General features: G+C 35.1%; 1 protein-coding gene across 3 annotated transcripts in view; it reads right to left on the bottom strand.

Moving 5' to 3' along the window:
- The window catches only part of DLC1 (DLC1 Rho GTPase activating protein), a 246,759-nt gene that overhangs the window by 157,454 nt on the left and 64,367 nt on the right, over positions 1-24,938 (bottom strand). For all 3 annotated transcript variants that reach the window (XM_032998942.2, XM_032998941.2, XM_032998940.2), the window contains 2 exons: positions 20,292-20,441; positions 17,496-17,636 (listed from right to left, as the gene is read on the bottom strand). In XM_032998942.2, the coding sequence (XP_032854833.2) occupies positions 17,496-17,636; positions 20,292-20,441 (291 nt within the window). The remainder of the gene's footprint in view (positions 1-17,495; positions 17,637-20,291; positions 20,442-24,938) is intronic.

Here is a 24,938-nt window from a genome sequence, read left to right as displayed (position 1 = left end):
TTGAGGACACATAAGATTCAATTCACAACATTTGGTGGCAGTTAGGTCCTTTGTATTTGTTCAGCTCAGCAGCTGTCTACTTCTGCCTTTAAGCATCTGAATAGTTTTTTGTTTGTTTGTTTGTTTGTTTGTTTTTTAAAAAAAGTCCTGGAGCAATTTTCTGAATTTATTAATTAGTGGCTCAGTTAAGACAATAATTTTGGACAATTACACATCCTCGTGAAATACAGAATGGTTTCTAGGTGACCAGATTCTCTGAATTTTAAAAATAAATATTAATTCTCCCTCTTTTCTTAACACAGAGACTATGTGCTCTGATTTTCCCTTCTTACAATTTCTGTATTTCCAAGAGATTATCCACAGGATGCTCTAAACAATGTGAGAAACATGTTGAAGATTTTTTCCCTCTCCTAAGAATACAGAGGTCTCAAAACGCTCTGAAATCCCTAAGCATGTTGAAACATCACTCAGCATTGGCATGAGCAAAACTGGATCTTTCTTGAACTGTTTTTGAATTGGCAAAATAACAACAGAAGAATTAAAAAATTTGCATGTGACTGTGTAGCAAAGCTCCACAATGAGCCAACATAGTTCAGGTTTAACAATTTGGAAGCTGGATATAAAACTGTCTGTTTTACTCTCTGTCATGTTTTTGTTATCTGCCTTATGCCTATCACCCCACTAATTCTCCAAGGTACTGAATTGCTAAACTTTTTCTTCATTCAACATATCAACCGTTTGAGTTTATTGTGAAAATAAATTCACTGCTCCTGTTCAGCTGAAAGGTCTGTACTTAATTTCACTTTTTCTAGATAAACTTGCCAATTACAGCAAATGCTAAATTTTAAATATTGTTATCTTAAAGTTCCTTCAGGCTTTCAAGGAGATATATCTTGGCCAATCATTTGAGGTGCTTTGAAACACATCACATTTTAAAGAAACAGTATATTTAATCCCACATTTATATAATTTCATATTTACTCATCAGTACTCGTAAAATCATAAAACTACACTACTGCAATACAAAATATGCTGGACTGAGAGTTTCAGCTTTGTAAAGAGAGTACTAGGATTCTGCAGGATCATGGATTATTGAGAGATTAATTCCATCATCTACTCCTCTCCCTTCTCTGAAATGAAACCGTATTTTGTTTTTACATTGCAGCTTCAATGTTCTATAATTCCTTACTGGCTGTCTCTTGTGTGGGGTTTTTGTTCACCTATGAAACTGCTATGGAAGAATAAATTTCCCAGTCTAGTTTCATTCACATATAGACAATGTTGTCTTCTCAGAATGGGAATCCAAAACTTCAGAATAACCTTGGAAGACCGAAGGATTTTCCCACTTCCCATCTCGAGCAGTACCCTGCTTACCTTTCAGTGTTCCAAATGGCAGTATGTTAACTATTAATCTCTATGTAATGTGTGCAGTCTTATTTAATATACAGTAATCATATTTCACTATTTATTGGGTTGTAGAATACAGGGAATACCTCAAGTACCATTACAGGTTATTTGGATTTTACTCCTCTTTTAAAATAGGGATAGTATAAAAATACCATAAAGATGGTTTGGTAAGAGAAGGTAAATAGAAGAAAATTTCAGAGTGCAAGCTATGTTTTGGGGAATAAAAACAGACAGACTAAAACCTTTGCTAATCTCTATGTTATAACACAGAAAGGCTCAAAGTATGGTAGTTAATCTGAAGAAAATAAAAAGTGGCAACAGACTGGAATGTACAGTTTCTATTTATAGAAAGCCCAGCAAACTAGAAGCCCATGCCATTCAATTAACAATTTACAACACCTTCATTGTATAGTGCAGTGCAGAAAGTGGAAGGCTGTTTCATTTCTGTATTTCCAGACGCATGTCATTTCCAACCCCATATTTAATAGTGTGTAACTGCCTGAAGGGCAGAGATCAGAATGTGTGGCATGTCTCACTGAGAGGAATTTTGTGCATTAAAAAAACCCCAAACCAAGTTCTTTCAACTCATTAAACAGAGAGCTAACCAGATCACTTGCTCCCACCCTGGCTTTGAAGACTCCCCAAAAAAAGAAAAAAAAAAAAAGGAAGGGGAGGGGAGGGGAGGAGAGGGGAGAGGAGAGAGGAGGAGAGAGGGGAAGGGAGAGGGGAAGGGAGAGGAGAGGAGAGGAGAGGAGAGGAGAAAGGGAAAGGGAAAGGGAAAGGGAGAGGGAAAGGGAAAGGGAAGGGAAGGGAAGGAAATGGAAGCAAAGGGAAGAGAAGGGAACAAAAGAAAAAAGAAAAGAAAAGGAAAGGAAAGGAAAGGAAAGGAAAGGAAAGGAAAGGAAAGGAAAGGAAAGGAAAGGAAAGGAAAGGAAAGGAAAGGAAAGGAAAGGAAAGGAAAGGAAAGGAAAGGAAAGGAAAGGAAAGGAAAGGAAAGGAAAGGAAAGGAAAGGAAAGGAAAGGAAAGGAAAGGAAAGGAAAGGAAAGGAAAGGAAAGGAAAGGAAAGGAAAGGAAAGGAAAGGAAAGGAAAGGAAAGGAAAGGAAAGGAAAGGAAAGGAAAGGAAAGGAAAGGAAAGGAAAGGAAAGGAAAGGAAAGGAAAGGAAAGGAAAGGAAAGGAAAGGAAAGGAAAGGAAAGGAAAGGAAAGGAAAGGAAAGGAAAGGAAAGGAAAGGAAAGGAAAGGAAAGGAAAGGAAAGGAAAGGAAAGGAAAGGAAAGGAAAGGAAAGGAAAGGAAAGGAAAGGAAAGGAAAGGAAAGGAAAGGAAAGGAAAGGAAAGGAAAGGAAAGGAAAGGAAAGGAAAGGAAAGGAAAGGAAAGGAAAGGAAAGGAAAGGAAAGGAAAGGAAAGGAAAGGAAAGGAAAGGAAAGGAAAGGAAAGGAAAGGAAAGGAAAGGAAAGGAAAGGAAAGGAAAGGAAAGGAAAGGAAAGGAAAGGAAAGGAAAGGAAAGGAAAGGAAAGGAAAGGAAAGGAAAGGAAAGGAAAGGAAAGGAAAGGAAAGGAAAGGAAAGGAAAGGAAAGAAAAGGAAAGGAAAGGAAAGGAAAGGAAAGAAAAGAAAAGAAAAGAAAAGAAAAGAAAAGAAAAGAAAAGAAAAGAAAAGAAAAGAAAAGAAAAGAAAAGAAAAGAAAAGAAAAGAAAAGAAAAGAAAAGAAAAGAAAAGAAAAGAAAAGAAAAGAAAAGAAAAGAAAAGAAAAGAAAAGAAAAGAAAAGAAAAGAAAAGAAAAGAAAAGAAAAGAAAAGAAAAGAAAAGAAAAGAAAAGAAAAGAAAAGAAAAGAAAAGAAAAGAAAAGAAAAGAAAAGAAAAGAAAAGAAAAGAAAAGAAAAGAAAAGAAAAGAAAAGAAAAGAAAAGAAAAGAAAAGAAAAGAAAAGAAAAGAAAAGAAAAGAAAAGAAAAGAAAAGAAAAGAAAAGAAAAGAAAAGAAAAGAAAAGAAAAGAAAAGAAAAGAAAAGAAAAGAAAAGAAAAGAAAAGAAAAGAAAAGAAAAGAAAAGAAAAGAAAAGAAAAAAAAGAAAAGGAGAAAAGAAGAGTAAAGAGAAAGAAAGCATGAAGCGAAACATAGCAGAGGACAAGAAACAGAGAGGGCAAGAGACAGGGAGAAAGAGAGTGCAGGAGCAAGAGATTTCCTGTGAGAGAGGCATATATAAAGGACAAGAAGAAATAGTTTTCCATGATGTCATTCACAGCATGTCTGTGTCTGGAAAAGTGCTTGAAAAGGCAGACATGGATTTCTTCCATTCCAATAATGCAAACTATTCATGCCACGTTTTCAAACCATGTTCCAGGAGTAAAAAATATGTACAAAGCATGAAAGAAGAAAATGTAGATATCTATTCACTACCAACAAAGTGATTTGACCAAGCTGATAATTTAGGTTTTGTAATTTCCTCTTTACCCTTTAGAATCCAGGTTTTCCAATTTTCTCCTACTTTGCAATCTGCTCCCCCTTCCTTGTTTTTTCTTCTTTCATCTCTCACTCCCTTCAAGAAGTTGATGCAATGTTTTTTTTCTCCCTTCTTCATGTGCATGCTTCTACTTTCCTGTGCTCTCCATCTACTGGTAGAGAGATTAAACTGTTGTCACTACTGTTTTAACTCAAATTCTATCTTCATCCCCTTGTTCTATTCTCCCTTACTTGTCTTGAACTCAAGCCTGAAATTCTTTCTTAGATTAAACACAGGAAATTCTCACCAAAAAGGCATATTTACATATTACATTGTTTCTTTCCCCTCTGATTCAACTTTTCTTTCTTTAAGTTTTGCATATTCTCTCTTCAACTAAATGCACATTATTTCAGACAACACAAATCCCCTGATAGCACACTTAAAATAACCACAGCTGCAAGTGGAGACATGGATTCATGGAAGCTGAATTCAGTACTAACAAGACTGACAGTATAAACAACAATTACTAGTGATGTACTTGTCACCCAAAGGCATTGGTCTTCAGCCCATGCCCTGGAAAACATCTAGTAGCTGTTTGTTATAAATGTCAATATTTATTGAAGTCACAGGTAGATATGTTATCCAGCTGCATATAAGAAGAGGAGAAGTAATTCAAATTGTTACAGGAATAAGCAAAGCTGTGGCTGCACAACCATGCCATTGAACTTGCTGGGACTGATCTGTTGAAAGACAGCAATGGACCATGAGGAAGACAAAGTGTACTTTGGAGCAGGATGGATATGATTCGGTGTTAATAACTGTCCTGACTTTAATGCAAGATGCAAATCCAGAATAAAAGTCAGGAAGGTGGAATAGTCAAAGAAAGCAGAAGAAAAAGAGGAGAAAATAAAAGGAAAAAAAAAAAAAAAAGAGAAAATGAGAAAAAGAGAAAAAAAGAAAGAAAAAAGAAAAAGAAGGAAAAAACCAGAAAAAAAAAAAAAAGAAAAAAAAAGAAGAAACAGAAAGAAAGAGACCATTTTAAAGATTAAGGAGCATAGCTATCTAAAGTAAAGCATAATTTAAAAATAATTCTGCTCTTTCCTGTTTTTATATACACAATTCTAACAAAAGGCATTCTAATTTCCTAACATCTCAACATGGGCCAAAGTCCCATCAAGCACCAAACTTTTGTATATGAATATTAGGATATTAGTTGAAAACAGTTTTAAAGTAAGTAATACTCCTTTACAATAAGTAGAACAATTCCAATCTTGCCAGGACAACATTTTTAACATCAGTTTAAATGGTCACTAATAGTTATGATCACTTTGGAGATTAGCACAGAGAATGCTCAAAGTGGTATGCTTCTTTGTAGTTTTAAGCAGCTCAAATGTGATTTCTATACTTGTAGTTATAGTGCATCTCTCCTGCTCAGCATGACAATACTAACATGGGACATCTGGGTGGTCTGAATCCCCTCATATGAATGTCACACAGAGGAGAAGAAAGCAGTATTGCCTGGGACACAGTCGCAGCCCTAAACCAGTATTACCTTACAAATGAAATCCTGAGATGACACTATTTTCTCCATCTTTAAACCACTCTGAATTTTCCCTTCTCTTGAATTGCTGAGGAATCAGGTAAGGATATTGTAGCTCTCAGTCACAAGATGATTTTCAATCTGTGCTATTTAGTTTGACTGCTTTTCTCCCGGTGATACAATTTCTAGCAAGATGTAATAAGCACTCACAGAGTATGATAAACAATGGATTTCTTCATAGAGCTATCTAAAAACAAAACTGAAGTTGCCCTTGGCAAATTACAAGTTAACCAACAATTCAGCATCTAATAACAGTTTATCCTAGCTGAAAGTTTTGTGCAACACTTGGACTGAATAAAGTTATAGCCTTTTGTCACCTATTGGTCTACTGGCAAAAAGTTGAAGTTTTTTCACAGTTTTAAAGCCCCCTAGCCCCAGTTCCTAGAAAATTTGCAGTCTAGCTTTCTGCAGCAACTCTCCAAGCAGCTCTCTCCTTTTCCACTCCTTCATATTACCCAGAAGTGGAACCTACTAACCTTTTCTGGAAGCTCTTTCCTTTGTTCTGGAGATTTTGAGATATCTTGTTATTACTGAACAGGATATAAACTGTCACAAAGCTATGAATATTTCTATTTCCATGGTGTTTACTAAAGGCTTTTACGCAGAAAATATTCTGCTCATTTTAACACAGTACAATGTTCTTCAACACTTTTTTAAGGATTTACAGCATTTATCCCCCACTATATCTTCTACTTATTTCCTTTCAAAGAGACAGAATTCTAAAAATGGTGAGATATATATCATCAGTTATTACGTATGTATATTTCAGTACAATACTAACAAGAGATTCCAGATTCCTTCTTTTCAACAGTTTCCCAGCAATCTTTGGCATTTATTACTTGCTCTGAAATGCTCTATCAGGCATGAAACAGAAAAGGCATGTGTCATGAGGACAAGTTATATTGAGATAAAGCTCTATGCAAGAGAAATAGCTTCCATATAAGAGAAATAACCCATGTAAGGGCTTCTATGTCAACCTGTCTATGGTTGTACTGGATCAGTGTAAACTATTTTTCTCTCATCAGGACCTGCAGTAGATTAGAGGACACGTATAAAAACATGGCAATCCCAAGGGCAGCTATAGGACATTCACATATTGCAAACAATAGGCCCAACAGAAGAGGTTGGCAAACTGTGGCTTGAGTCAAATGCAATTCCTGTATTAGGATTTCATCACATGACTGACAGTAAGACTGTAATGATAATGAGCAAAAACTTCTATCTGCTGTTTTGATGGGTTATAAACTTTCTCCCCCCCAAAAATGTCTGAGCAATTTTGAGACGAATTTACTTGCACCTTCCAAAATATCAATAAGTTCTACATATTTAAGCTTTAAAAAAGATTGTCTTTTTTTTTTTTTTTTAAGAAGTAGTAAATATTTACTTCCTACATACCCTACCTATATGTTCCACCAACTGTTGCAGTGATCTTTTTTGCAAGTGTTGTCTTGACCCAAAACTAATGCAACTCCATTCAGATGTATACACCTCTGCATTATAGCAAGTTAAACATCAACAACAAAAAATTCTATTAATAAAACTGCTTTCTGCTTAGTGGACTTTGTTTTTCTTCAGGGAATATAAATTCTTTATACCATAGACATTAAGAATGAGTTTACATCTTTTTCAGCAATTTTCTACTCACAGGCTTCTAACTGACAGTGATTAAAAAATTTTGCCCATCTTTGCTCATATGCAAATAGCATATTCCAAGATGGATTATGGGATTCAAATTCTTCAATGCAGAGATCCACTGTACGGATTACATGATGACAGAGATAATTTACGAGGTATTTTTTTAAAAAACCCCACAATGATATAAATGTCATGTAAGCTTTTCTTGGCAGGTGCTGAAAAAGAGTTAAAATGTCATACTGATATACAGTTAAACATATTTAAGTAACTTTAAGAAAAAAAGGGGAAAATTGGTAAGGATTCAACTCAGTCCATATGGAAGAGCACAGAAGACAGACTTGCAGTGAACTTATCAGGCAATAAAACTGGAGAATAAATGGGAACATTTCATGTATTGTCTGACATTCAGAACATATTGCCATGGAAAGCAAAGCCCAGCAAACTCTCAAAAACTCAGACTCAACCAGCTTTGTATCAGAGTTGTTTAAGTTACAAAAGACACTGTCATCCTGTTATTCTATCAAATCTACCATTTCTGAATGGCTAGAGAAACTGAGCATTCTCCTACTGATTTCATAAAAGAGAAAGTTTTACATATGAAGAACAACACTTTTAGATACATTTTAACATTTTTTTTTTTAAGTGAAAATACACTGAAGTTTACACAAAGTGTAATTTTGCTTGTTTCCTTCACAGGTTTATATCTAACAAGTCAAGCTGAATGCCTGTCCTCAACACTGTTAGTATGCAAAATCATCCTATGGCTGACAAAACAGAATATTCAACATAGTGTTGATGCAAGCCCATCTAAAATTTGCTCTTTGTTATGTTTTGAAAGTTATTTAGGCTCTTTATCTTAAACTAAGGAAGAAATTCTTCACTGTGAGGGTGGTGAATCATTGGCACAGGTTGCCCAGAGCAGCTGTGGCTGCCCCCTCCCTGGGAGTGTCCAAGGCCAGGTTGGACAGGGCTTTGAGTGACCTGGTCTGGTGGAAGGTGTCCCTGCCCATGGCAGGGGGGTTGGAACTAGATGGTCTTTAAGGTCCCTTCCAACCCAAACATTCTATGATTTTATGATCCACAAACCATGGGAAGAAGACAAGGTACCTGGCAGTAAGTGTGTCATCATGATAGTCCTGTATTTGATTGAAAGATATGCAAATAACTAAACAGGTTATTTTATCTATAGATGGTAGATAAACCAACTTTTTTTCCTCTTGTAAATTGATGTCTGCATATTTCTTTCCTTTCACAATATAAACAACACTGCAAACAACAGTGATTTATAAATGTTCACTTACATTTTTCAGTCAAAGCATCTGGTTATCAAAGTCACAACGTGTCATTTCTAAATATTGACTGAAAAATAGACTAACAACTAATTAAAACTGATTTATGCATAGCAATCTTTTTGTTAGATATTGTACAGAACAGTCATTCCCCCCAAACCCAAGTCAGTAATCTGTCACATGAATCTTTATTAATACCAGTTTTCAAATAACAAGGACTGAACTATGTTGTTCAGAATAAGGACCTATGGTCACAAATGTTTTTTACAACACTTAAGCCATACTATTTATTTAATTTTACATCAAAAGGTGTATTTTTCATTAAAACTAGAGGTAAATTTACCTAAAAATAATATTAAAACTTCACATTTTTTCCTAAAAGTTTTTGTCTAGCTTGTTCCTAGAACAAGTGTTGTCTATTCTCTAGACAATCCCGGGATGCATAGCAGTAAATTAGGTGGAGAATCATAAGTTAGTGAAGTAAGGTTCTTTGGCTATCTTAGTCATTAGTTTTGAAAATGTGCTGAAATCCAAAAGAAATGTTCTGAGTAATTGATTCCTTATTACTTGTATGCTTTTCTAGAACTTCTCTATTCATAGAGAATAATAGAAAATATCCTTTTTTTCCCCGCTCAATTTCACAGTAATTTAAAGTATTAGCCTGAACTTCTGTGTTTTACATTCCAGGTCTTATAATATTCCTGTATTCCAGACACCCTTTTCACTGAAATTCAGCCCATGATTATTTTAATGCAGAAGTTTAACACATTTTTTAGACCATGGTACTTGGCAGTATTGAAGTCACAATGTTATCTTACTGGTACATTGTGGCAGTCAAATAATTGACACACAGAACCGACTCTCTTGGCTTTTGTGAGATCGGGCACTAGCAGTTCTTCTAGGCATCACACATCTGTTTGGAACTGAAGGATGTATGACTCTCACTTATATCATGAGCCTGAACACAGATTCAGGCTGCCCTGTGGTGAGTGTCTACATAACCATTACTTATGAATCAATGGAGCTTGAGTTAACTCTTAAATATAGTCATAGTAGGCATGAGAGAAGCTTCCTGATGCATGGGAATGGTCACTTAACAATTTTTCTGTACGTATTTTTTAAGATACCAGGCACATGACATTGGGAGGACTATTATATATCCTTGTGGTAATTCTTTCTGATCATTAAACCTTTTAACTATGACCCAAGTCCTTAATTCTGTGAAAAACATATCCACCTACCCATGTGTGTGACTCTTCTGGCATGCACAGTGTTGTTGATTTAAACAAATCTATTCCTGTGAGAAAAGACATTTAACTGATTTCAGAATGAGGCTTAAAGAAACAAACTAAACTGAGGCTGAAATTTCAAATTGTATGACTTCCTATGATTCATATAATTGACGTTCATATGATTTGTTCTTAGACAACTTGGAAAGCTCTTTCTCTGCATCTACTTGTGATCATTTAACAACAAAATAGATGACTTCTTGTTATCAAGCCTTGAGTATTTAAATTTAAGCTACATAGAAGGATATTGGTCCTGAGACAAACACAATAAAATTCCTCCAGTCATAGATTTCAGCTTCCATTTCTCAAACATAGATATGTCAGTACTAATAAACACCATGTTGATGTGCAAGAGCATAACTGATTTGATTCCAAGTGTCAGTAAGTCTGACCTGCAGTGAAGAAATACTAATGCAAAGCATGGTCTGCCTATCCTTTCTGAGGGGTTTGGGAATCGTCTTGCCCAGGTCCAAATGCAAACAAGATGTCAGAGCCTGGACTGCAGTTTTTAGATTCCCTACCACAGTAACATGCCCTAAAGTGACCAGAAATTATAATTCTCTCATCTTTTTTCTGCTCATGCAGAAAAGATGTAAGATGTGTTCACAGGTCTGAGCTGATCTTGAAGAATTTTGACCTCTTAGCCTGTTAGATTGTAGGCAGACATAACCATAACACATTAGACTGCAACAGGATTAAGCATGATACCTTTACATGTAAATACACCCTTGCTCATAATTTTCTACTTAACTACTTAAATATCAGTAACTTCAGGTATGATTAGCTAATTGTGATGTTTTCTTACAGAGAATTAGTAGTTTCCTATTTTCAAACATAAGAGGCTTAAATAAAATAAGAAAAAATGAAAACTACTCTGGATTTTGTAATACAAAAAGAGACTATCTTCCAGGGATGCTGTGCAACGTTCAGTATTTTTTCCTCCCAGTTGGGTCCACTTGAAGCAATAAGCAACATGCCAAAAGGAACCATAGCACTCCAGAATAAGAAACTTAATGCTCTTAAACCCACATGCCTCCTGTGGTGGTACACATGCAGTCGTGAGGTTATGTTGTGTCAGTAATTATGTAGCTGTCTGAAAAATGGATATGATTTTTATGAATACCAGCACTTAATGCACAAATAAATTATTGCATGTGTGAATATAAAATGAAGAATTCCTAATGTGAAATTTACAGCTCAAGGCATTAATCTAAAAATCTTCCAAACATCTTAAATCCATTAAGAGCTGAATTTTTCCTCCATTATTGTAGAATTAATTCTTTTTAGGACTAAGTGCAAATTTTTAAACATTTATAAAAGTATTCCCATCCACTATAATTTCCATTAAAGCTTCATTCCCACAGAAAAATGTCAACCTTTAGTCTATAATATTTTATAAATATTTAGAATACATCTGTACAAGATTAAAAGCTTTTTTTTTTATTTTTTCTTTTAAAAAGATGGAAAGTCTGTATGTTCAATTATGAAATGTTCTAATTGTCATGACTTCCTGATGTGGTTTAAGTACCTGATGTCTTCTGGCCAGTGCCCTTCATTTGCAAGAGTGGGGCAGCAGATGGCAGCATACAGTGAAAAAATGTACTTAACATTAGAAATAGTACAATTAACAATGTTACTTCTGAAGAAATAAACTTTTGCTTCCATTTATAAAAAATTGTTATCGTACATAACCGGACTGATACAGTGTTGAAGACAGTGTCAACAACTCTACAGAAAGGAGGAAAACATGAGAAAAAAACTGTGTATAAGCATAGCTACTATAAATCAGTTGCAAGAAGAGACAGAAATGTGAATGTACAACTTGATGTCCTGGAAAGACTCAGAAGTCTTCATGCTTAGCACTTTGCAAGCTGGATATTTATTTATATTCCAAATATTGTGTTGGGATCAAACTTGGGAACAAAAGTGGACAGCCTAATACTTGTATTTCCTGGGTCATACTGCAGCTATATAAAATGGCAAACCTTTTATTGCACTGTGAATTTACTTACACTTCGGTCACTCAGGAATCAGTACTGAAGGACAGAAAAAGAGAGATACTGTTCCTGACCACAGCTGCACTATCAAAGATGTCATAATTGGATTCAGTGGTTTTGGTTCAAATTCTAGGAGTAGCTTACTCTCATTGCAAAAAAAGCACTTACATTTAAGATTTATGCTTCTTAAAAGGCTTCATAGAACAAAAAGCACCTCTGCCATTTGCAGTTTGACTCTTCTTTCATTAGAGAAAAAATAAAATACAGTTGAAATTAACATAGGAAGTTACACTTAAAACAAAACACAGATTCCTTTGGGGAAAAAGCCAGAGTCAAAGAAAAATTTTGATAGGTTCATGTAAGAAACACAGCATAATCCTACTGTTATCTACTACATGATTGGCAAATATAACTTCATGGTAATTTATGTGTTGAAAAAACTTTTTTGTTGGGTGAAATAACAGGCTGTTAAAATTCAAATGAAAATGTGATTGTGATAAAATTTACTTTCATAATAAATTGTATTACCCTATCTTCTAAAACACTTTTTAGGCATAGATACGAAGGACAATACTAACTTAATCAACATGGTCAGATCCTGGGAAGTCTTTTCGCATCTTCTACTTGTAAAAATTCTCAATTTTAAAAGAAACAATATTTTAATGTTGCATACTATGAGTCTTTCTCCCTAATGCTTACTAGAATAACTTCTAGTTTTGCCTGAATGAATAAGAAATCAAGGAACACTATAAACACAAAATTGAGAAAAGTGATATGGGGACTTAAATAAATAAATAAGTAAATATAAAATAAAGGCATGATTCAGTCAACAAAATCTATCACCTTTCAAGTGTTATGCCCCAACTGTGAAAAATCTGTCTGCACAAATTCATTGTTGTATTCTGTGTGTGTTTACAAACTTCTTAGTTCATTGAATTTACTATAAAACACAATGCAGATGAAAATATAAACATTTCAAACAAATGCTACCCTGATAATTCTTATTTATGAATATTTAATTTTGAAATCAAGGTTTAATTGTACTTACCATAAATTTTAGCTTTTTTCATAAGTTAAAAACCAGTGCAGGTAAAGTAGCAAGAAAACTGAACTTTCTTTCTTAACCCACGAATCTATTAGTTATTCTTCACAGAGTGATTTGGTTTTCTTTAAATAGCTGTAACTTCAAAATATAATGCGAATCAAAAGCATTTGTGAAAGGCTAAATGATTTTAGCACATACAAATGAACAGTTTGCAAAACTGTCATCTAAATAATACAATCTTTCATCTCAATCCAGTAATAAGATTTGTGAAAGCGGACTCCTAAACTCATCCAGGGCTTCACTGAAATCAGTAGCTGCACCTGAATCCCATTCTAGTGTACAGCCAGACTAGGTCATTTTGTACTTGCAGGCATAACTGGTGCCTAAAATCACTTTGAGAAATGAATGCATTTTAAATGAGTCATTACAGCTAATCTGAAAAACAATCTTCTTCCAGATACTAACTATTCTGGTGATAATAGATTTCTGATTACCTTTGGACAGTATGATTAAGATTAAGTTGGACATTGTTGAAACAAGAGGGATAGGACTGCCAAGAAAAGCAGTAGAAAATAATCACAGCTGTTTTTTTTCACCTGAACAGAAAATAGATAGGCTTTGCAGAGCAGATGTTCAAGGACAAAAATTTGGCCACAACTTTTAAGCCTTAGTTGCTATTGTCCTTTAGCCAATTTTTGATACGTAGGGAAAAAAAAAAAAAAAAAAAAAAGACAATGATAATTGATTCAAGCTTTCCTTAACTAGTTAGCTTTTAACTGGGCAATGGAGAAGGCTATTATAACTTAACTTTTGTTATTAAAATACATTTTAAATTCTGTAGCCACCTATTTCTTTTATAATAATCAAGCCAAATTTAAAAACAAATTGTTTCTGGTCTTTATTGTTGAATGATGTTATAAATGTTCAAATGTGTGGCATTAGTTTGTAGAAGGTAACAACATGTAGGATATCTACATTCCCTGTTCTCCAAATCCAGACCAGACACTCCCATTTTCCAGTGTTTCTCATGACCACTGGAGCAAAAGCCTGTTGATTTTGTATTTTTTTAAACTGATTTCAAATCTTATGTGATTAATGTTTGCCAAGTGTATATCTCTGTTAATATTCCAAAATCATTGTATTCTGGAGACTGGTGAGTAAAAACCCAGAATATAGATTTGTGCTAATTATAGAAGCATAAACATTCTTTACTCTGTAAACATAAGTACTATAAAGATGCCAAAACCATTTCTTATTATCTAATCCTAAATTACGTGGGAAATGTACCTGTAAATGTGAATCCTTATTTCACAAGGATTGTCCATTTGTGTACCTTGCCAAACACATACACAGACCAAACACTCTATTGATCACATTATGTTATTTTACCCTGACCATGAAATATAATGGTGACATCCTAAATTTAGGATGAAGGTTATTCATTTGTATACTTCTCATAAGTCCAAAATATCATGTACCGCTGCATATCAAAAGCTTTCATGCTGCACCCTGCAGAATCATAGAAAAACCTTTCCATAGAAATACCTTTCTATAATGCTCTGGGGAGAATCCTGTTGTTCCTTGTCATGCCTGTATTCAGCAAGGAATTGTCTGCCTGTGTGTGCATGCATTTGCATGCTTATATATATATATGCACTGTACACAGGCATTCACACTGACAAGAATGGGCTTGACCATCCATAAGTGAATTTTAATGAAATGTTAAATAACTTGTGTATGTAAATACACCCACCCGCTCCTAATTTTATTATAAAAGAATATCTACTATTAATTTACAAAGAATTTTTAATACAATTCTGAATACCTCTGCTACTGGAAGTTGTGTTTAACATTTCATAAAATCTGCCCATCAAAATTTAAAATGTCTGACTTTTCTATAATCCAATGGGTAAATAATTTCCACTAGGATTACCAAACCAAATTTTGCTTATGGATATCCCAGCACATTGTGACATTGTTAAAAATTTTTGGTTTTAAATCCATATTAAGCTGAATTAACATGAATGAACATAGTTTGTCTATACACAAATTTCCTACCAGCAAGATAAGATCTTGTGTAGTTGATATCTTTTACGAGTTCTTTATCAGGGACTAGATTTAAAGCCGTATCTTCCTGCCTTATTATTCCCACCCTCCCAGTCTGCACGTGATATCGTGTTTTAATTGTAGAGTCTGATTTTGATGCAGTCAACTGTTTGCTATAGTTTGTTTAAAAATACCACATATCATTCCATAATGTAACTACAGTTGTACTCCTGTTTACATATTATTAATAAACACAACAAAATAAGTTGTCCTTGGAGACTAAGCATCTGGAATCCTTGAAGATCTGAGTTGCAAACACCAAAAAGGAAATAAAATCTTTGAAACAGTCCATTATCATTAAAAAGTACCTTGCTGAGTTTCCAGTGCAGAAAAAACATATTCCTACACTAGATAGTCTGACAAAAAAACCCAAAGAAACTATGAAAACAGAAACCCTTACAGATAGAACACCACATTTTGAGGATTTTTCACAGGAGATCTGTATGTGGAAATCATCTGTACAGAGATATCCCTGATGTCTGTTTTGGGCAGTGTTTCAAGGACATGCCATTAAATATACCACTTTTAAAAATTCATCCTGAGTAGAGCCCAATGCTAAACACAAGAAGAAGAATACGGGAACTTCTTTTCTAATAGTATGGATTTGCAGTCAAGTACCTAGCAGCAGACAACCTAGCCATGCAGATCAGTTGAACAACGTAGTAGAGATACACAAGGGTAAGAACGAAGGGTCATTTTCTCTTAGTGTGTTCCAAGAAAACTTACACTTTCAAATAAAGTTTGACTGCAGGTAGGGAGGCAGCTGAAATTTTGAACAGTTGAAGTCACAGCACACATTAGCACTCAGTTTGTGGATCAGAAGAGTACACAGTCAAAACAAACTGACAGCCCAAACTCAAAAGGAATAAAAAAAAATATCTGAGAAGATCTCATTTTTTCCCAATTTGCAGGAGGTCTACACTCAAGAAAAAAATGATCCACATTCTTCTACTTAAACCTACTATGATAAAAATATGATCTTTGTCTGAACATGGTTACTAAAAAGAGCCCATTCCCAAATTCCACTACAGAGTGTGGTGAGTTTCAGTCTGTCAAACTTTAAGGAAGAGAGTTGAGTTTGGAGAAAATTTAGCTTCACTTATAAAAAAATGTCTAAAAAGTGTACTCTATATTGTACCCCTACAACCCACACATTAGCAGAGATTTTTTTTAATATTCACAGTTACTTGTCAAAGTAAGAAAAAGGATCTCTCCAAAATCATATACATTAGAAATTATATAATGAAGCATTATTTGCAGATATGTTCAGCGTGTTATCACATCAAAAGTCAAATTAAAAGTGAATTAACACATAATATCTAACTCTAAAGGAAGTGACCCACACTTCTGCAAATCCAGGTGTTAAGAGTTCCCCAAATATTAGTAGAGAAACCTAAATTTAAAAGCGATATTTAATACCTTAGAGAGTATCTGTGCTCTTCTCAGGATCTGGCAAAATGGGATATCACCTTCTAGCATAACAAACGTACTTATTTGAGAATTTGTGCTGCATTGTACACAATGACAGAGTGCAGAGCTCTCTATTTGCTATAGTTATGCACTGATGATAAATTATAAGTGAATTTATTTTTGTACAAGTGAACAATCCTAAATGTAAATGTTTATTAGAACTTTTGTTACTGCCTCAATCGGAGTCATTAGTTAACTTGCTATTATTACAATGTAGTAAGTGACAGTTGGCCTCTATTTTACTTTTTATATACTTGTTATAAACATATATATTTATGCTAGCCACACTTTATATTTTAATATTTTATCCCAGATTTTCTGCTGGTCTGGTTGCCAGCAGTGGTTGAATTTGTGAACAGATGGAGCTGGAGTTATGATAAGACTTTTCAGTCCAGGCAAAGTTTAGAGGAGTCTAGATTTCTGTACTTCTCAAGGGAGTGGAAACAGCAAGTGCAAGAGGGAACAGAAAGTATATCAGGAGTTTCTAGGACATCCAAACTTTTCTGCACACTCTGACAGCTGAAGCATTATGAAGGATTCTTCAGTAGATGGACAATGGCAAAAGAAAGGACCATGCTCCTGACAACTATATGTATCTATGAATGGATACAGAAGGAGGATCCTTGCCACAGCTGAGCTCTTGGACCTGCCCTTCCTCACCACCGAGCACGAACTGGCACCTGCAGGAAAGGGTCTGCCTGCTCAGGGGCTTCCCTCTGGTCCTCAATGTGTGAAAACACTCGCCAAATTTGGCCTTAGAATGATGTTCTCCCTTCAGTAGGGTAATACCTCTGTTTGCAGTACACAACAGTTTAGCCTCTCAAGATGACTAGGGTGACTGGCATCATAAATCAGGCTACATAATTCAACCATCTTTTTCTCTGGCTGCATCCTCCATGAGATTTATGAAATGTTTCAGGTGATAGAACTTCAGGAAACCTTACCTTCCTAAGTAAAGTGGAATAGCTCCTTTATTTTCTCACATAAAAACTCAGCTTATTATAATAATCAGCTGATAACAGGGTGTTTCTAGATGTGAAACTTCTAGGATTGTTTGCCACTCAAATGGCATCTTGAGACAACTTGCATTATTAGCCCTTTTTTCAGTGTCACACATATACTCTTGTTCAATCCATGTAATGAATAGTATAAAATACTTTTATTTCACTCCAACCTGATATCATGAGTGAATTTAAGAAAATATAATCTTTATACTCACCCCAGCCTTTGGTTTAGCTCCAGAGCTGGCTACAGAACAGGGAGATGCTAGATCGGGAACATGGATGTTAGGAGACAAGTTTGTTTGTAACTGACTTACTGAAGCAACATCCACTCCACTTTCAGAACCGGATTCAACATCCTGTAAAAAAATATTGCAAGTCTCTTTAGAAAATGTGAATATGAAATAAAAATCATGTTCTTATAAATAATGGAAGTGTTTAGACAGGCTCACTCATATATATATGCTTAATTCTCTGTGTAAGAGTAATTCCCCTTATTCTTTTCCATTACCTACACATTCATTTGCTGTCTATTTAAAAGTGGTGGTTTGCATTAGCTGCTGTTCTGAAATTATAAATCACCACTAACATCAAAGCTATAATTCCCCTAAATGTTAGAATGTAAGGTAAGAAAAATCAGTGTGGGGCTGTAAAGTCCGACTTTTTTCTCTGATGTTCAGTATTTCCTGTGTGCTCCTACCTTCTGTCTCAGGCAGCACTGTGACCTCCGTGAACATCTGTAAACCATTACACAGCTGAAATGACATCACCATCCAGCAGTTTATACAACTCAGAGGTACAGCTCCCTAGCTTTTTGGAATCAGCAGACACTTATCAGCCAAATGCTATTTCTGGTTAAAATGCCCTCACTTTTAATGACACTGATTACATTCCTTTTTTGAGAATAAAAAGAAGAAATATGTTTTATTGTTGAGGAAGTAAAAATATAGTGCATGCTTGATTTACTGTGTAGAGTGAGGGCAGGGGATTATATTGCTTGCAGATAAATTGTGACACATGTCTGGCAAAGAGCTGACTATGTGTAGAACCAGCCATATACTGTCAGGATTATTAGCTGAGGTGCAGCCTGTGTGAATACAGCTACACAGTACACAGGAAAAAGCCTGAACTGTTAACCCCAGCCAACTCTGCGCAGACAAAGCTTCAGTTTCCTAATACCGTGTTCCTAGAATAGGTGAAATATGGGGCAGAGACATCTCAGGGGTTCTTCTTCTGAACTGGAAAGAAATGGCAACCCTTTGATTCATAAATTCCAGTAAAGTCTCAGATCTACCAGGCTGAAGCTGCCAATTAGACAGGTGCCTCTACACCAAGTATGCAAGTGTGCTGTTTTCTGAAAAGGGTTAGAAATTAGAAACAAAGCTGCAGTCTAGGTAGGACCATGAATTTGAGTCAAGTATTTCCTGCCAGTGAGTCCTCTGCAATGTGAAGCCTTGGTAAATGCAGCAGAGCTGTGGAAGAGCATCTGTAGAAGTGCCTCTGTAGAAGTCAGCTTGCCTGCAGCTGCTCTTAGAAGCTTCTGCTTAGCAGAGCTGTGCTGTCGCCATGCAGAACCATGCTCCTTGCTTTATTATCCATGTTTATTCATCACATTCAAATGTTTCATTACTATAAAATCAATATGAGATTGAACACAATGCATAAATGTACTGAAAACCAAATCTTTTGATCCTTTTGTTCATAATACTCAAAGGCTCAAAAATTCCTGTGCATGAAAATCAGTGTCTGTAAATAGCATATATACTATGTTTGATGCAAACTATCTTTCTGGAGGGCTGCTTTGCAGCATGGAAACAGGTACCAGCTCTCATTGTCACGCAGGCTTACTTACACACATTGCCTCAACTCCCTTTATTGCTGTAAGAAATTATCTAAAATGCTGGCACGCATTGGTGAGATAAGGAGAACAATTGTTAACATTGTATTTCAGCTCTCCTGTGACATCAGTGCTCAAGAAGATACTACAAGAACATTGATATCCAGGGGAAAAATGGTTAACTATTAAAAGTGTAATTATGTTGTGTCCTTTAAAAATGATATATTATATAATCTTCAGCTGACCAAACCCACTGAAACTTAAATACAGCTTTTCTGATCTACAGACCACTCACTTGACTACATAGCAATAATGAAGTCTGGCTTTAATAAAAAAAAAACCCTCATTATTTTAAAGAAAATATCACTAACAAAAACAAATGACCTGAATGTTAGCCTAGAGATCTTGGGGCAGTATTTCTCAGGTTTCTTAAACTGAAAAACAGCTGCAGCACATGTGGGTGAAATTAACAGGAAGCTTGCACAAGAGCACCTTGGATCAGCCATTTCATGTTCTTCATAGTTACACGTGTAAACATTTTTCAGAAAGAAAGAATGCATCAATCATGTTTGTGAGCTGTCCAGCCTCCGTTCAGACTACTCTCAACAAGGAATTCTTGCATTTAAATAAATAAAATAATTAAAGAAATTTAAATATTTAAAGTGCACAGTTCTGCCCAGAATCTTATTTTGAATGACAGAGGATTTAATAAGTGTGTGCTTGCCAAAGATTTCATGGAGCCTCCCACTAGCAGAAAAACAAGACCTGTAGCTCAGACTTAGTTTCAGTTCTAACTATTTAATGTCAAATGACATGTAACACATATGCTCTGAGATTGGTGTGATCCTGACTCTGTGCTAACTCCACATTTACAGTAAGTGATAATTAGAGAGCGAGACATTTTTTGAATCTTGTTGATCTCCCCTTCTTTCATTTGGGAGCTCTGAAGCTCTTATTTATGAAATGATGCCAAAAGGAAAAAATGGATGCCAATATTACTGCCTTCAAAACATATATATGTACAAACAAAAATACAAGACAAATTCTTCGCAAAAAGAGCTTTAAGTTCTGAAACCAAGGAGCTGATAAATGTGAGGACTGAAAGAAAGAAAGAAAAAGTTGAAGTAAAACCAGATTCTACTCAGAGTAATATGAAAGATGAAGCCAACTGGCTTACGGGTATATGCCTCCGTTTGTATGTTGGGGTGCTGGATGGGGAAGAGCCTGCACTGAGAGCATTTTCAATATCCTGGTCAAGCTGGTCCAGTTTCATGATTAACAGCACCATTGAATCCAGTCGTGATCGATCCCGATCTTCTGTTACTTCCTAAAGAACAGAACATATAGTTGCTAAATCTGAAATATCATTACATGCTAAAAATAAGCTTAAATTAAGAAAGCTCTGTTTCTTAATTTGGCATGAAAGTACATTGAATAATAAGCAGAAAAATCTCTTTTTGGGGAAAAATATTGTTTTGTGTAATCAGTTCACTGAGCGTTGACTTACTGCTGGGAAAACATTTTATATTAATATTTAATATACATCCATTATAGCAATTAAATTTTTAATAAAGCACATTTATTTCATGCAAATGCATCTTTATGATTTCCTTGATACACATACTCTTTAATGAGCTACTGTTCTAAACACTCCTCCAAATATTCACCCCAAGTTAATCATTTTGATTATATAAATACAAATGATGAAGGTTAATGTATGATCAAAATGGGAGAGAAGGAAGTTCAAAGAAGCCATTTTCAAGCTGAGAATAACCACAACTACTTTTCCTTGTGGAACTTATCAGCATAACTGTGTTTTGTCAATTCTTGTCAGAGATTTCTGTCTTGGTTGGAAATTCTTGATATACATGAGATACGTTAACATCATAGTAAACACAGCATTGTAGGTCCTCTCACTGGAAAGAGAGAAGGATGAGGGGTATTCACATCACAGCCTTAAAAACCTAGTTTATGCAGCTTATTTCCCTATACTCCGTTTGTAGCAAATGGATATCTGTCTGAAGATCATCAAAAGACCAACTCAAAGCAAAATCTTGCCAGATAGACTAAATAATGTTCTCAAGGAGTTCCTCCCTGTCTTTCCTTCTTATACAGAGAGTTGAGACAAATGTTAGCAAACTAGCCTTGCCTCAAAATTTAGGAACATGAAAAGCCTCACTGGTTCATGCATGGGTTTTCATAATAGGAAGTTAGAAAATAGGAAGTACCATTAACTCACTTAAAATAACACTTTTATAAAACCTTCTTAAGAAATGGAAAAAAGATGTTATAATTACTTCACTGTCCAAGAATTAAGCAACATAAATGCCTAAATCAGCCTCTTTGATAGTAATTTAAATGTTTTTCAGGCTATACAGTGACTTCTTTAGTTCATTACAATTCTATTAGTGGGTTTTTTATAGACTTCAAAGACATTGTGAAACATGAGTTAAATGATTCCTGTAGAATTAAAGGAATTGTACCGATAAAATAGTCATATAAAATGTGGTCTACATGATCTTTATGAAAGACAGAGGTGAGAAAGGTTATTTAACTAACTCTTATAACAGCAGAAACACAAATCTGTTCGTCCATAGTGGAGTTATGAACAATGTTCGTAGCAGAGACCAAACCCAGGAAAACTGTGTATTTAATTTTTTTATTACAGCGTAGTATTTTGGATTGGGTTGCTGAAAAAGCTTATGAATTTGCAGGACCTCCTGGTGAACTTTAACTGTGTTTAGAATGACCCTGAGAGAATATTACCTCAAATAATGCAGCAATCAGTGAAATGGGCTAAGCTTCACTTTCTTTCAAACTGAAAACACAATATCCCAAATGATTCATTGAAACTCCATGCATCTTCATTTTAACTGATGTTAAATTGATATCTGAAGTTTGCAAAGGTCAGAACAGTTATTTCTTATAATCTGCAGGGGTGCAGAAGGCCCAGTGGAACTAATAAAGGTCTGCCAACAAAGGAGACATGACCTCCTTTGTGGCATGGGGCTACTTTGCCATCGTGGGTGAGACTGTAGCCACTTTACCCATTCAGAGGGGGCCAGTGCTACTATCAAAAGTAGCCTCCTACATAGTCCCCTAATGGTGTATTTATATCTATTACTACTTCTTGGAAATATACCCCTTGGTATAGGCTAATCAACCTAAAATTTCTTCTTGACTCAAAACCCAAAAGTTAATTGCCACACCAGAACAAAATGACTAGTGGTGACTGGGTGGGGATTTTTAGTTTGTTCTGTGGGTTTTTTTTTTTTTTTTTGCAGAGTAGAGAGATAACAGGCATTTTACATGAAGACAAAAAACAATCTGGAATGTTCCCAAGCAAATTGTTTGACTTATCCTGTCAAAAAAGTATAAACTCGCTCTGCATGTAACAGATTGAGAATGCTGGAGAAGAATCTTCTGAGATGAAGAGGTGGCAAAATATTGCTCAAAGTGATATTCAGGCTTGATACAACAGGCTAGTTTTTCAGGCAAACACCACTTTCAGAAAACAACAGTATTATCAGTATGGAATTTAGTTATTCTGTTCAGAAGTCCTAGCAATGGTTTATGGTTCTGTCTGCTGTTGACATCGTCACGAGAAGTTTTAACATTTTAACTATAGTTTCTATTTTACAGTTCATTGAATAACACAATAATCACCTTCTCTTTGGCCAGGGTACTATTAAATTGTATACATGAACATCTAAGAATTATACCAAAAATTTAACACATACAAATAAAAAAGGCTAATTTTGAGTTAGAAATTCAAAACAACACATTAAATAAATATTATTATAAGATTAATTTATGTTTAGACAGTTTTATCATTGATATTATCTAATAAATTTTCAAGAGCTATATAGCCTATTTGCTTTTTTTGTGTCTCCCTTGTGTGTATATTCTGAGATTTTATTACTGATGTGTGATATGATCTAAAAACAGCAAGATATTAGAAATTAATTTTTCTTTTGAAAACACAGTATTTCCTTTGCATCCAGTCTTTCATATTTTTCCCCACTGATAGGTAATTACCTCCCAGATTAGAACATAAAAATATAAATTACATTTATAAATTTATACAGAAATCCTACTTTTGCCATTGTGAAGTCAAAACTCAGACATTAGAAGGTGTCTGGACAAAGACAGCCCTTGCAACCTTAATTTCTGCCTTTAGGCATTTGCATTGGGCAATTCAGGAATGTATCACAAACATATACAGTAAGTCAAACTTGAGATGTTATTTGTCTGGAGATTTTATTTTTAACATGTCTCCACACAAAGAGGAAATGCTCTAGGTCATGAACTGGAAAAAACAATATTTCTTTTAATTTGTATCCTCACTGGTGTGATAAAGGAGATAGTTAAATTTGAATATATTAATATGTTTAGAACAGAAAGCATTGTAACTGTTCCCAGAATGAGGGATACTTGAATTACTCATAAATTAAGTATTAAAACCCCAAAGTTAAGGTCATATTAGAAGAAATCCAAACATTTTTACAAAGAAAACTGTTCACAAGCCCTGTTGCTATTGTCAGCAAACAATGCTAATAAAATTAAAATATTTTTGAGAACATAGATACAAATGAGATTCAGTCATTTTTTTACTCACTTTTGTAATTTTGGAGCTTATATTGCCATTGAAAAGAATAATACTATTTTTTTCTCTATGTACTCCTATGTCTTCAAGTGCTTGTTTGTCTTTTTACTATCAAGATGCTTTGTGTTTGCATTTGCAAACTGAGGTTGTTTATTAACATGATGCCCCGACAGCACTCTACATGGAGAACACCTGGCAATTTTAAAATGTAATGTTCTTGTGCATAATGTTATATTTTTTATTTTGAACACTTTATGGATAAACAACAAACACTGTACAAAGGCAATATTTATCACAGTATTTCTAAAAGGTACCTCTTCCTCCTTTTTTTCAAGGTTGCAACAGTTTTATACACATTTTATCAGTACACTACAATGATTTTAACATACTCAAACAAAAGAAACCAGTTAGGGAATACAACACTAGTTTAGATTTGATACGTCCATCGTTTCTTATCAGGGCATGGCAAAACAACTGAAGCAGATTCCCTTCACTTCCTTGCTCTCTTAAACCCTGTATTTTTCTAAGTGTCTTTTACCCCTTTTCCTGTAGCCACTGTTTTACATCACGCACACACACACACACACACACTTTTCTTCCTACTGTAGCCCTTTTTCCCACATACCTCTCAGATGAGTAGAGCTGAAGCAAATGGCACATTTTGAAAAGAAGTATGTACTGTTAAGAGTAAAACCTATTTTAATTTTCACAGCAAAAATTTTGCACAGAAGTAGTACACAAAACTATCTTTGTGCTCTCTCTGAATAGCCTCAGTGGGATTGAATCACTCCCACCTTCCCTGTAAGTGCTCCCATTTAAAGCCTCTGCTAGTTTCCAGAGCAGAGCAGACTCCCATTAGTGCCAGTTCGGTCCCCTGTGGTGAAAGAGGGAGGTTCCACTCCAAGCATCCCCCCAGTTAGGGCCATCATGGCACCACCAGCCTCGCTCCTTCCTGACACACTTGTGTCAAGATGCTCATAATTTCTTTGAAAAGAAGACCTTGGTTTTTAGAGGCAAGCCGATTGCACAACTGACAAGGCGAGCTTGATTACCCACAAAAGAAAGGGATCTTTTATGGAAAGAGCTGGCTGAGTTTTGTCTGGTATTCTTGATCTGCAGCCAGCTGGACTGACTTAAAATATTGTATTAATGCTATGTATTTCAGATGGCATTAAATTACTCATTCTTGTCTTTCCTTGCTAAAAAATACCCTTTTTG

This window comes from Tyto alba, unplaced genomic scaffold (assembly GCF_018691265.1).
Source record: "Tyto alba isolate M040663 unplaced genomic scaffold, T.alba_DEE_v4.0 Super-Scaffold_6, whole genome shotgun sequence".
NCBI classification, from domain to species: Eukaryota; Metazoa; Chordata; class Aves; order Strigiformes; family Tytonidae; genus Tyto; species Tyto alba.
Note: the sequence above shows the minus strand (reverse complement) of the source record. Positions and strands in the feature narration are given on the sequence as shown.